This window comes from Papaver somniferum, chromosome 7, assembly GCF_003573695.1.
Source record: "Papaver somniferum cultivar HN1 chromosome 7, ASM357369v1, whole genome shotgun sequence".
NCBI classification, from domain to species: domain Eukaryota; kingdom Viridiplantae; phylum Streptophyta; class Magnoliopsida; order Ranunculales; family Papaveraceae; genus Papaver; species Papaver somniferum.
Window position 1 is genome coordinate 45,716,560 of NC_039364.1, and position 11,449 is coordinate 45,728,008.

Below are 11,449 nucleotides of genomic sequence, written 5' to 3' on the forward strand. Positions count from 1 at the left end.
AAGAATACCCGGGAAACATCTGTGTTGCAATAAATGCTCTTTAAGTTTCCAATACTTCAACAAAGAAAAAGGCATAGAAATTGAATTGCTCGAGAAAATTTGACTTGGATTTTTATCGAACTCCAATTATAGCTTTCGTCTTTTTACGAATCACAGATTTCGTGGTGCCCATTAAAAGTGAGATGACCAACTTTGGGTGAGATTAGATTAGCGACCTTATCGACCTGACTTTTTCCAGTTGTCATACTATTGACTTCTAGTAGCTTACTTAAACATACATTCATCAACGAGCCCTGATTACCGACCTGTTCATGTGTATTATCCGTACCTTTCGCTGGATCCTTTTTATTTGATTTTTCTTTTGTTGAAATTTAATAGACGAAAGTTTATTTTAAGTTAATATACGAATTATACGGAAAGTCGTCGCAGTATTTCGAATTTTTTAATTTCCCTCCAGCTCTCTCTCTCTATTTAGTCAATTGGAATTCTTCTACTTCTGGTCACCAAAATCTATCTACTTCGTGCTCCCATTTCTAATTATTTTGGCATCTTCTTCTTTCTTGCACTACAAATAGTTCCATTCCAGTGTTTCGAAATTGCTGTGTACATCGTAAGAATTTGAAGAGCAAAGAAAATTCAAATAAGAAAAACGTACAATGGGAGATAAGAAGTTCATAGTTGAAGTCGAAAAGGCCAAAGAATCTGTAAATGGAAAACCTTCAATGGGACCTGTTTATAGAAGTTTGTTCGCAAAAGATGGATTTCCTGAACCAGTTGAAGGTTTAGAGAGTTGTTGGGACATTTTCCGGTGAGGATTTTTCATTTTTAATATTTTTGAATTCTTACTGTGTTTTTCTTTTCTTTTCTATACTAACACTTCATTAGATCATTTGAAGAAGTTGCTATTAAGAGAAATAACAGATGCCTCTCCACTAGAATAGTGAATATTGTTGATACCCATAATTCATACCAAAAAAACTTTCAGTGAATATATATTGAATCAGACTTGACTTCTAGATTATATCACGAAAAGGTAGAGAATGATTATATGATAAAAAAGAAAAATAGAAAGAAAAAGGAGTGCTATTGAAGTAACTGGGTCAATGTAGAATGAACTGAAGTTGTGAGCAAAATTTTAGCGTTACCCAAGAGTAACACTATTTTTGTTAGCTATCTATATCTCTGGAATGTTGACAGTACCTTGTAATTTACCAAGCTTCTATAGCATAGCAGCATGCCAGCATACATAGGGAATCTTTTGATAGCTTGATGTTGAATTGCTAGCATACTGCTTACGACAGTATCGGTTTGTTTGTTTAATTATGTGATAACCATGGGTTTGGTATCTGTTACAGCATTTCTGTTGAGAAGTATCCTGATAACCGGATGCTTGGTCGCCGTGAAATCGTGGATGGAGAGGTGCGTCTCAGAAAAATATATAGTTGTAATTTGCTTGGTAGAAGTGTAGTTTTTTCCAAATATAATAACTTGTACTTGACGCCTTTAGGTATTTTAATTGTTAGTATGTGTTGTTCCTGTTTCTTTGCAGCCAGGTAAATATCTGTGGCTAACTTATAAGGAAGTGTACGGCATTGTTATGAAAGTTGGATTTGCCATCCGCAGTTGTGGTGTTGAGAAGGTTGGTTTCCTGAACTCTATCTATTGCATTTAAGTTCTTGAAATAGCAATTCCGCTGCAATCTCTTTCCTTAGTTAAGCTTATATCTACTCTCCTTTTTTCTTCCTGGTAAATTTTCCTTAGAAGTCCAATTTGGTTTTAGGCAGACGTGTATGTCATCATAAAAATGTTGTTAGCTTGTCCGAGGATACAGAATAAGAACTGTAAGTATTCTAGATTAATGCACGTTAGAGAATATATTGTTGATGCCAATAGTTGGTTGTCAATTTTCACACATAAAGGTCCACAAGTTTTTTTGTCCTCAAGTTTTTTTGTTTATTAAAGTTTAGTGATTTGGGGGATTCTGCTGATGTCTTAGTTTTCTTAATGATTATTGAAGTTAAGGTAGTTGACATTTGAGAGAAGTTTTACATAATGTTACAAGACAAATAATGTGTCTTAGTTATTGTTGACATAATATAGCCTTTTTAACTGTTTTATTTTGTTGCTTACTTGTTAATGTTGTCAGTATCCTGGTCTTTATCAGTGAGAAGTGCCCAGTGTCTCAGTGGATTTCATTTCTGTGGATCCGCCTACTTAATTCAGTTTCAGATTCTTGTTTCTGCTGATTTCACTATTACATATTATAATTAGTTTTTGGCTGCTTCAAAATAAATAAAATAAATTTTGGCAATAAATCTATATTGCTTCACGTGGTCTTTACTAATTGCATGGAATCATTTATTTATTTCAATGAAATGGATTATTGTATAGAATTTGTGTTTGACTCTTCTACTTGTATCAAATCAGGGAGGACGTTGCGGTATTTATGGCATCAATTGTCCAGAGTGGGTTATGAGTATGGAGGTATTGGTTTGCTTTTATGAAACTAGCCTAATATGTGGTATACGCCTGCCTATTGTTTGTGCTCTTTGATGGGGATACCTTTAAAGTTACCTTTTATTTTTAAGAATTGATCTGTTGTAAGTGTGTTTATGCAGTGAACAGCATCTCTTCTTTATCATGTATTTCAAACACTCATGAGATTCTAATGCCCACGATTTTTTCATTTTTAGGCTTGCAATGCTCATGGGATCTACTGTGTTCCATTGTATGACACACTTGGTAAGCATGTTAACCTTTTATTCAAATTTGCATTTGTTTCTGTTTTTGGATCAATTCCTGTCATCGGCATCATCCTAGACTTCCCGCGATTGGATTTCGCTATCAAGAAATTTGATGTTTTAAGTGGGTTACAATTCCTAAACTTGCATGCAATCAAAATCAACTTCTTGCCAACAGATAACAATATAAGTACATTTACATTCTGTTTTGAGGTCTCAAGTGATGTTAATTGGCGTTTCTTGCTCATTTTAAGGTGCCGGAGCTGTGGAATTTATTCTGTGCCACGCTGAGGTTTCAGTAGTGTTTGTGGAAGAAACAAAGATTTCTGAGGTACATTGGCATTCAGTACATATACAGATATGTATATATATTCATCCAGAAAAATATAAAACAAATCATGTATGCTTTAGAAAAGTGGTTATTCGTTTTTACCCGTTCTTTCCTCTTTTCAGGTGCTAAAAACTTTTCCGAATACAAGTGAATATGTCAAAAGTAAGTTCTTTTACTGTCTGTTATCATATCTGCTTTAAGCGTCTTGTCTTGGTGGTAGAAGGTATTGATGAATCATGTCTTTATGCAGCAATTGTGAGCTTTGGCAAGGTTAAACCTGAACAAAAAGAAGTGGCTGAAAATCTTGGCTTGAGAATATATACTTGGGATGAATTCTTACATCTGGTACATTTTACTCTTTGAAGCTAATTTTATAAACTTGTTCCAACTCATGCTTTGTGCCATAAATCTTCTCAAAAGGGGGTCTTTCGTTTTGATGAATAATTAACATACATCAATTCCATTTAAAATTAGCTAAATGCCTTCTGTAGGGCCTAATCGATTTAGTTCTGTGGTCTTAAATAAAGTTTCTGAGCATCGAGCTTCTTTATACCTCCTCGATCCATAAATTTCTACCACGACTTATTGTAATGTGAACTGACCAGACGATAAAAGTTAGTTTTTGCAAGGTTTTCGTCTATATTTACATTTTGGGAACTACGTGCCATGGCACCGTATTGTTAGCTACATCTATCTGTTTTGACTTCAGACTTTTCATTTTCTGCTCGAGTGATTTGAATCTCCCAACCTGGTGACTTGTACTGCTCTGGCTTATTCACGTGTTTCAAACTACCATTTCTGGGCATTTTTATGTTTCTTATGTAAAGAAATACACCATTTCTTTGTGCTTCACACATGGGATATATGACTTTTGCATATTTGTCTTATCTGCAGGGAGTGAATAAGGAATGTGAACTTCCAGTGACCACAAAAACTGACATATCTACAATAATGTACACTAGTGGAACTACTGGAGATCCCAAGGGAGTAATGATTACCAACGATAGCATTGTTTCCTATATAGCTGGTACGAAACTACTATTAAAGTCCACCAATGAGGAGGTAAAGGCATCATTTTTCATTAATCAGAAAGTTATCTCTAATTATTTTTAACATTGATGGAGTCATAATTGCGGACGACTGAAGACTTACTCATTGCATTTGCGTTGAGAAGTCTTATGATCTGGTGAACAAGCATCCTAGCTTGATTTGAGCATGGTGCAAAGTGTCTGTTCTTTTTTCATCGGCCCTTTTTCCTTCTGCGTTTGTTATATCTACATCTTGTTTGGAAGGAGAAATTGTCAATTAATTTAGGGTCTATGTTTCACAGGCAATCAATCATAAAGATCATCTCTTACGACTCGTGTTTGCTTTGAAAATTTATGAGAGCCCTGAAAATAAATATTACCAGTACATTTGCAGAAACTAGAAGTATAAATTAATGGCACGTGCAGATAGACAAACATCAACTGCGTGCTTACGAGGCTCATTGATTGGTTTTTCTGTTGATTATGTTTCACATGATTTTATACATTATTCCGTTTGAAGAGTTTCTTTTACTGTGATACATACTATGTCTTTATTTTCTTTCTTCCTGGAAATTTTATGCAGATGTCCGACAAGGATGTTTTCATTTCGTATCTCCCTCTGGCACACATATTTGATCGAGTGATTGAAGAGTTGCTTATTCACCACGGTGCTGCAATTGGATTTTGGCGTGGGGTAGGAATAATATTAATGCTGAACATCCTTTCTTCAGCGAGTCGTTGTGCTAGTTGTAACCTTATTGAAGAGAGTCCGTTTCAAATTAGATATTTTGACCTGGTTGCATTTTCAGGATGTCAAATTGTTGATCGAAGATATTGGGGAGCTAAAGCCAAGTATTTTCTGTGCTGTTCCGCGTGTGCTAGATAGGATTTATTTGGGTATGTTTCTACTATGCCTTTTCTATGCTAGCATACAGAATCTCCACATCTTTTTTTATCCAATTTGTGAAAGTGAACTCATGGCTCAGATGCTGCATAAGGTTTAACTGTGTACCCATTTACGAATATCAGTCTAGGCGTGACGTGACTAATCCTGTCTTTGCTTCTTATCTGGAAAACCAGTAAAGTAAATGTTATCTCGCATCCCATTTATTCAACTTTCTTCCTAGCCCCAAAAACATCAGTTTCACTGTCTGAACTGTTAGTCTAAAGCTCAGATTGTTTGAAGGAAATCTAAGGTTAAATATATTAGGGGTTAAAGAGCCTAACTAGGAAGATCAAATAGACAACATTTTTTTCTCTCATTATTATCATTGATGCTTGCACCTGTAGATCTTTAATATTTAAAATTAGCTCTCATGTCGAAACAGTTAAGCACTACTTACATATAAGTTGGTTCTGTTTGGGAATAAATGTAGTATGGCCGCCTTATGGGCCAGAAAGTAAGAGACAAACAAACAACAATTTCAGGCCATTGCGGTATTGATGCTTGATCTAGTGACCTCCTTAGATTTCTAGCAGTCACTTGTATCACAAACTCAAATTGTGAAATTCATTTATTCTAAAGTGAGAACTTTCAATCCTTGCATGTTGAGGAGCTTTAGATTAATTGAAGTGCACAATCAATTGGTACTCAGATCTGTTTTTCCATCTTTCTGATTACTGTAGCTTACAACGAAATGAGAAATAAATACTGCTCATGTTTCAGGTTTGACAGAAAAAATTGCTTCTGGAGGTTTCTTGAAGCATAAGTTATTTGACATTGCATACTCGTTGTAAGTTAACTTCTGTGCTGTGCTGTTGTGTCATATATATAATCCTCTTGATTCTTGAATATGGATTACAAGAACTTTTGCTCGATCCATAAAAATGCCCAATGTCCAGCTAACAAGTCTATCATAATACCTGGATGTCATTATGATATACGGCTCTAAGCCCCTATCACAGCATTGGAGTTAACTTCACCATCTTCCTGAATATTTTATCAAGGCATGTGTTTTATGATCTTTCTAAAAATGGTGACTGAAATTTCATCATTTTATCATGGAATCTGTATTACATTTGTGAGTAGCCGAAAGTATTCCTTAATAGCACTTGTAGGAAGTAAGGTTTTGCAACTGACATATTTTTTGTATGATACAATTCTCTGTTTTTGCTTCAACTATTTTCATCACCTTTTCCATTCTAAGTTTCAGAATTATTTCATCTTCAGAAAACTAAGTAGCATGATGAAAGGAAATAAACATGAAGAAGCAGCTCCCATATGTGACAAGATTGTCTTTAGTAAGGTCTGCGATGTTATCTAAACCAGGTTCTCTCAAAGTTACAGGAACTATCTGAAACCTGTTTCTTACCTTAATACTCTCGCTGTTTTCTTTAGGTAAAGCAACGATTAGGAGGAAACGTTCGACTTATTTTATCTGGAGCAGCGCCACTTGCAGCACATGTTGAATCTTTTCTACGAGTGGTGACATGTGCTCATGTCGTTCAAGGATATGGTACGCCATGTTTTTATTTCATTGTCTTTTCTTTGTTGTTTATATGCATAGGTAATTCTATGCTTTATGGCCATTACTTGATTAGAAACACGATTCCTAGTATTCGTTTATAATCATTTCAGAGAAGCAAAATATTTGTTTGAAATAAACTTCTCGAGTTTAGTTGTGTAATGTTGTTCCACCCACATTTTGAGGCAGCTTTTCTGCATCTCGGATTTAGGTTTTCTGATGTTCTATGCATGGATGGTTTCATTTCTTCATTGACACAGGTCTGACGGAAACATGTGCTGGAACTTTTGTTTCAATGCCAAATGAAATATCTATGCTTGGGACAGTTGGACCTCCTGTACCAAATGTCGATGTATGTTTGGAATCCATCCCTGAAATGGGGTATGATGCTCTTTCGAGCACACCACGTGGAGAAATATGTGTGCGGGGGAAACCCGTGTTCCAAGGATACTTCAAACGAGAAGACCTCACCAAAGAGGTTATGGTTGATGGATGGTTCCACACAGGTTTGTTCGTCACTGCGTTCACTTTCAAGTAGTGTATAAGTCCTCTCTCTGAACTTACACTCTTTATCATGTGTGCTCATGGTGATATGTATCTAATCAGGGGATGTTGGTGAGTGGCAGCCAAATGGTAGCATGAAAATCATTGACAGGAAGAAAAACATTTTTAAGCTTTCACAAGGAGAATATGTTGCGGTCGAGAACTTAGAGAATATTTACGGGCTTGTTTCTGCTATTGACTCGGTATGTTTTTTCACTAAGATCTTTCAGAGAGAAACAAAGAAAAAATATTCATAAGAGAGAATGATTTCCATTTTCTTATGAGCTCTTTTCTTATTTCTAGCTCACATAGTAAGTGTCTTCCAGTAATGTGTTTTTGAGGCTGTTCGTCGAAATTAGTATGACCAACGCAGTAACAACGAGATAAATAGTTTTAAACAACATATAGATTTTGTAGATGATATCAATTTAAAAGAATTTTTTGTGTTACTAAGGTCAAAAACCTGTTGTCTTTTCTTATATGAGAAAAGGCATGGAAGGATTGATCAGTTCATAGCGTTTCAGGTACGTTCAACAAAAATGGAAAAACCAATATGACTTACTATTGTCTGTTTCAGATATGGGTATATGGTAACAGCTTTGAGGCTTTCCTTATTGCTGTTGTCAACCCCAACAAGCAAGCACTTGAGCGTTGGGCAGAAGACAATGGAGTAGAAGGGGATTTCGATATAGTCTGTGGGAATTCAAAGGCCAAAGAATTCATCATCAGTGAACTTAGCAAAATTGGAAAAGAAAAGAAGGTTTTGTTCTTTGTCTTTTGCGAAATCACGCTACTTAATTACCGTATACAACATGAAAACTCACTCACCTATCCAAGCTTTTTGACGCTATTCCACAGTTAAAAGGTTTCGAGTTTGTTAAAGCTGTCCACTTAGACCCAGTTCCATTTGACATGGAGCGTGATCTTCTCACTCCTACTTACAAGAAGAAGAGGCCTCAGCTGCTCAAATACTATCAGGTTACATCTCTTATATTTGTTTTCTTCTTTTCTTATAACGGTAATCTCGTATACTTGTTTGAATAGCATCAGTTCATGGTTGTGTCTGAAAAGATTTCTACTGCTTTTATCCACTATGCTGAACTAACCAATCAAGCATGTATCATCCCACCCATACATTCATCTCATCTCTATGTATAAAACTGACGTATTTTCCTGCTTTAAGTTTTGGAACACCCGAAATGTTAACATTCAAACGAATGGAATGAGTAACATACAACCCTAGCTTTAATCTTTTTCTACACATAGAGGTTTCACTTCTCGTTGATCATATAACAAACTGCTCATTCACGTCAATCTTGTAAAACGAGATTTCATGTATTAGTAGTTAACAAGTCAATACTAACTCAATAATTCTTTTGTATATCAGAGCATCATCAATGGTATGTACAAAAGTGGAGGCAAGTAAACCATTCAGTTGTCAAAGACTCAGCCCTCAGGTGTAACTATGTAGCAGTATTGTTCAGGAAGATTTCCACACTTTTCTGTCTTAACCATGTTAATTGCATTCTATATGATCTTATTACATTACTGGCCGGATTGGGTATACTCAAACTAACTGGAGCTATGGATTTTATCCCCTACCAAAATGGTGTGATAAGGGGTGTAAAAGTGGTAGAGTTACCTCATTACCCCTCTACCCTAGGTTTGTGACACGTGTCCTTCACTATTTATTTTATTTTATTTTAATTTGTATTTTTATATTAAACATTTTTAAAACTATTTGTTGTTTTAATTTTTTACTTTTTCTCCTGCTATTATAAACTTGTGTCACTGTATGTTGGTTAACTAGGACGATTTTGACTCTGAAACAGCTTCTTGGAATTTTGCACTTATTCACTCCATCTTCCCTGGTAGCATTGCTAATAAAATTAAACAAATTCATTTGTTTAGAAATCATAATCATGACCTGAGAAAAGACCAGTTAAGGTGGGCACTAACTATATCAGGAGAGTTTTCTGTTAAATCTATGTATGACAAGCTGAATGATTGTAATTTGGAAATAACTGGTCTATCTTTACCTGATTCTTTCTGGAGATCTCTCTGGAGAATTAACATCTCCGAAAGAATCAAACTTTTTTTTATGGAAATGCTTACAAGATGCTCTGCCTACTAATGCCAAGCTTTATGGTAAAGTAAAAGATGTCTCCCCTATTTACACTATGTGTAAGAATGATATTGAAACTACAAAACACCTACTATTCCACTGTCCTTATGTTGTTTCCATTTGGAATCCTGCTCCTAACCCTGTCACATTGAACATAGATCAGTCTAAAACAATTTTAGATCTCTGCAAGACTTGGATGACTAATCCTATAAAGGATATCTCATTAGAAATGCTCCTTACAAAAATGTGGTTCATTTGGAAGGAAAGATGTGACAGAACTTTCGAAAACAAAACTAAGGATAGTGCTGCTTTAAGCTTAGAAATCTTACGACACATTGAGTTTTGGTCTACAAAAAAAAAGGAAATATCCCTAAAACCAAGCAGAGAAAGAAAAACAGTTTTACATGGAAAGCTCCAAGTACTGGAAACTTGAAGTTCAATGTTGATGCGACCTGGATTTCTAATTCTTTACCATCTATTTATGCCTTTATTTTGAGAAATGAAACAGGAGATTGTGAAAGAGGAAAGACAGGAATTGCAGCAGGTCTCGACCCACAAGAAGCAGAAGCTATAGGTGTCTGGCAAAAAACTACTTGGGCCAAGGAAAAACAGATCAAGAATTTCAGTATTGAGGGAGACTGTGAAAGCATTTTTAATTACATAAATGGTCAGAGAGAAGATATATCTTGGAGAGCAAAAGCGTATATGCAGGAAGCTCATAGATAAACTCATCTTTGTAACAATTTTTCGGGTTTTTTCTTTGTCCCTAGACTAGGAAATCAAGTGGAAGATAACATCGCCAAATTTGCTAAAAATGTTAACAATTTTATTGAATGGGATACAATCCCACCTGCCTGTAGCAGGAAACAACTCTTAGTAGATAAATCTAATAGTGGAAGCTCCTCAAGCCCCATATTAGATGACTCTACTTCTTTTATAACCATGACTAGTTCCGAGTCTTAGTTTCTATGCAATGCCTTATTTACAAAAAAAAAAAATACATGACGATTTTTCTTTTGCAATAGATTTAATGATTTAACAATAATACCATGATGACACAACAATAGTTGACATATCTTGGGACAATGACAATTTTTCAATATTTTAAACAAAATTGATTGAAGTTTTTACTGTATTAGTCGTCATGATTTTAAATTTCAACCATTACGACTTTTATAACATAAATAGTCAAAGATATTTGATGGTGTCTTAGTTGACCATGACGACACAAGAATAATTCATGGTTGATATTTTAGGACCATGACGATTGTTTTCCGTATTTCAACCTAGAATGTGTCAAGTTTTTTCCTTAGCAGTCCTTCTAGTTTTAAGTTTCAACCTTGACGACATTTCATATTTTTTTCCAGAGAATTTAAATGGTTGAAAAACCATCGTGATCTGTTATTTCAATCATGACGATTTTTTCGCACCACCATAACGACACTAAAACGATCGTCATGGTACGATACCTTAGGAGTGAGGACCATGACAACCATTGAATAAGAACAAAATCAAATAAATAAATTGGAAAGGTAAAAAAATGTTTGAAAAATATAAATGAATTATTTTTATTTTATTATGTTTTTTAAATAAGCGATTACACAAAGTTTTTTGTTGGTAACCTAGCAACAAGTTGGGCTCCAACACCTTTTTGAATAGATATGCCTAATCTATGAAAAATAAAACTACCAAAACCACTACTAGCGTCATTACTAACTAAGCAGTTCTTCAGACGCTTGAAAAAACATAAAGTGTCCTCACCAAGTTCCCCTAAAGTGGAGAGAGTTAGGACCCCCAAACCATGACCATGCGAAACACACTTGTCCAAGTTTAATGTGTTTACGTAAAACAGCAGTAGCTATAACTTTACCTGGAATGAATGAGCGAATTCCTTCTCCAGTGAAGGGCGAGACACCTGTGACATCCATACAAACATCCTGTCCGTTTTCCCAGTTGAGCACAAGAATATAAGTGAGAAAATAAGTGAGAAATATCCCAGTTAAATAAGATTAATAATAATCAAGTAAGATCAGTCTTAACTAAGTAAAGGCATTTGGATTCTACTTCCAATTGATCTATTTTGTTTTATTACCTAACCTCCGATTACTTTGGGACCTTTGGGTATATTTCAACCCGATGAGTATTGCATTATGTAAGTGTTTTTATGAATTTACTAGGGCTTAACGATACAAAATGATTTTCTGTTGAACCTTATT

General features: G+C 35.1%; 1 protein-coding gene across 2 annotated transcripts; it reads left to right on the plus strand.

The window, feature by feature from the left end:
* The first annotated feature begins 296 nt into the window (after nt 1-296).
* On the plus strand, nt 297-10,130 carry LOC113297173 (long chain acyl-CoA synthetase 4-like). 2 transcript variants are annotated; one of them, XR_003333356.1, is made up of 20 exons: nt 657-808; nt 1,356-1,419; nt 1,550-1,639; nt 2,428-2,484; nt 2,694-2,742; nt 2,996-3,072; nt 3,195-3,234; nt 3,323-3,417; nt 3,967-4,134; nt 4,684-4,794; nt 4,910-4,997; nt 5,767-5,833; nt 6,271-6,346; nt 6,439-6,556; nt 6,826-7,071; nt 7,172-7,311; nt 7,686-7,868; nt 7,967-8,086; nt 8,496-8,771; nt 9,742-10,130. XR_003333356.1 is itself a non-coding variant. In XM_026545589.1 (19 exons), exons 1-19 carry the CDS (start codon nt 657-659, stop codon nt 8,532-8,534), a joined length of 1,980 nt encoding a protein of 659 aa, XP_026401374.1. In that variant the 5' UTR covers nt 297-656; the 3' UTR covers nt 8,535-8,937. The 2 variants fall into 2 exon arrangements, 1 of the variants encoding a protein (XP_026401374.1); XM_026545589.1 differs by lacking the exon at nt 9,742-10,130 and having other exon boundaries at nt 297-808; nt 8,496-8,937.
* Nucleotides 10,131-11,449: the final 1,319 nt, after the last annotated feature.

Bases quoted from the DNA above. Each gene is read 5' to 3' on its own strand.
- LOC113297173 (XM_026545589.1), top strand. From the start codon at position 657: ATGGGAGATAAGAAGTTCATAGTTGAAGTCGAAAAGGCCAAAGAATCT. The intron at 4,998-5,766 runs GTATGTTTCTAC...CTCATGTTTCAG, and splicing joins GCTAGATAGGATTTATTTGG to GTTTGACAGAAAAAATTGCT. The intron at 7,869-7,966 runs GTTTTGTTCTTT...GCTATTCCACAG, and splicing joins AAATTGGAAAAGAAAAGAAG to TTAAAAGGTTTCGAGTTTGT.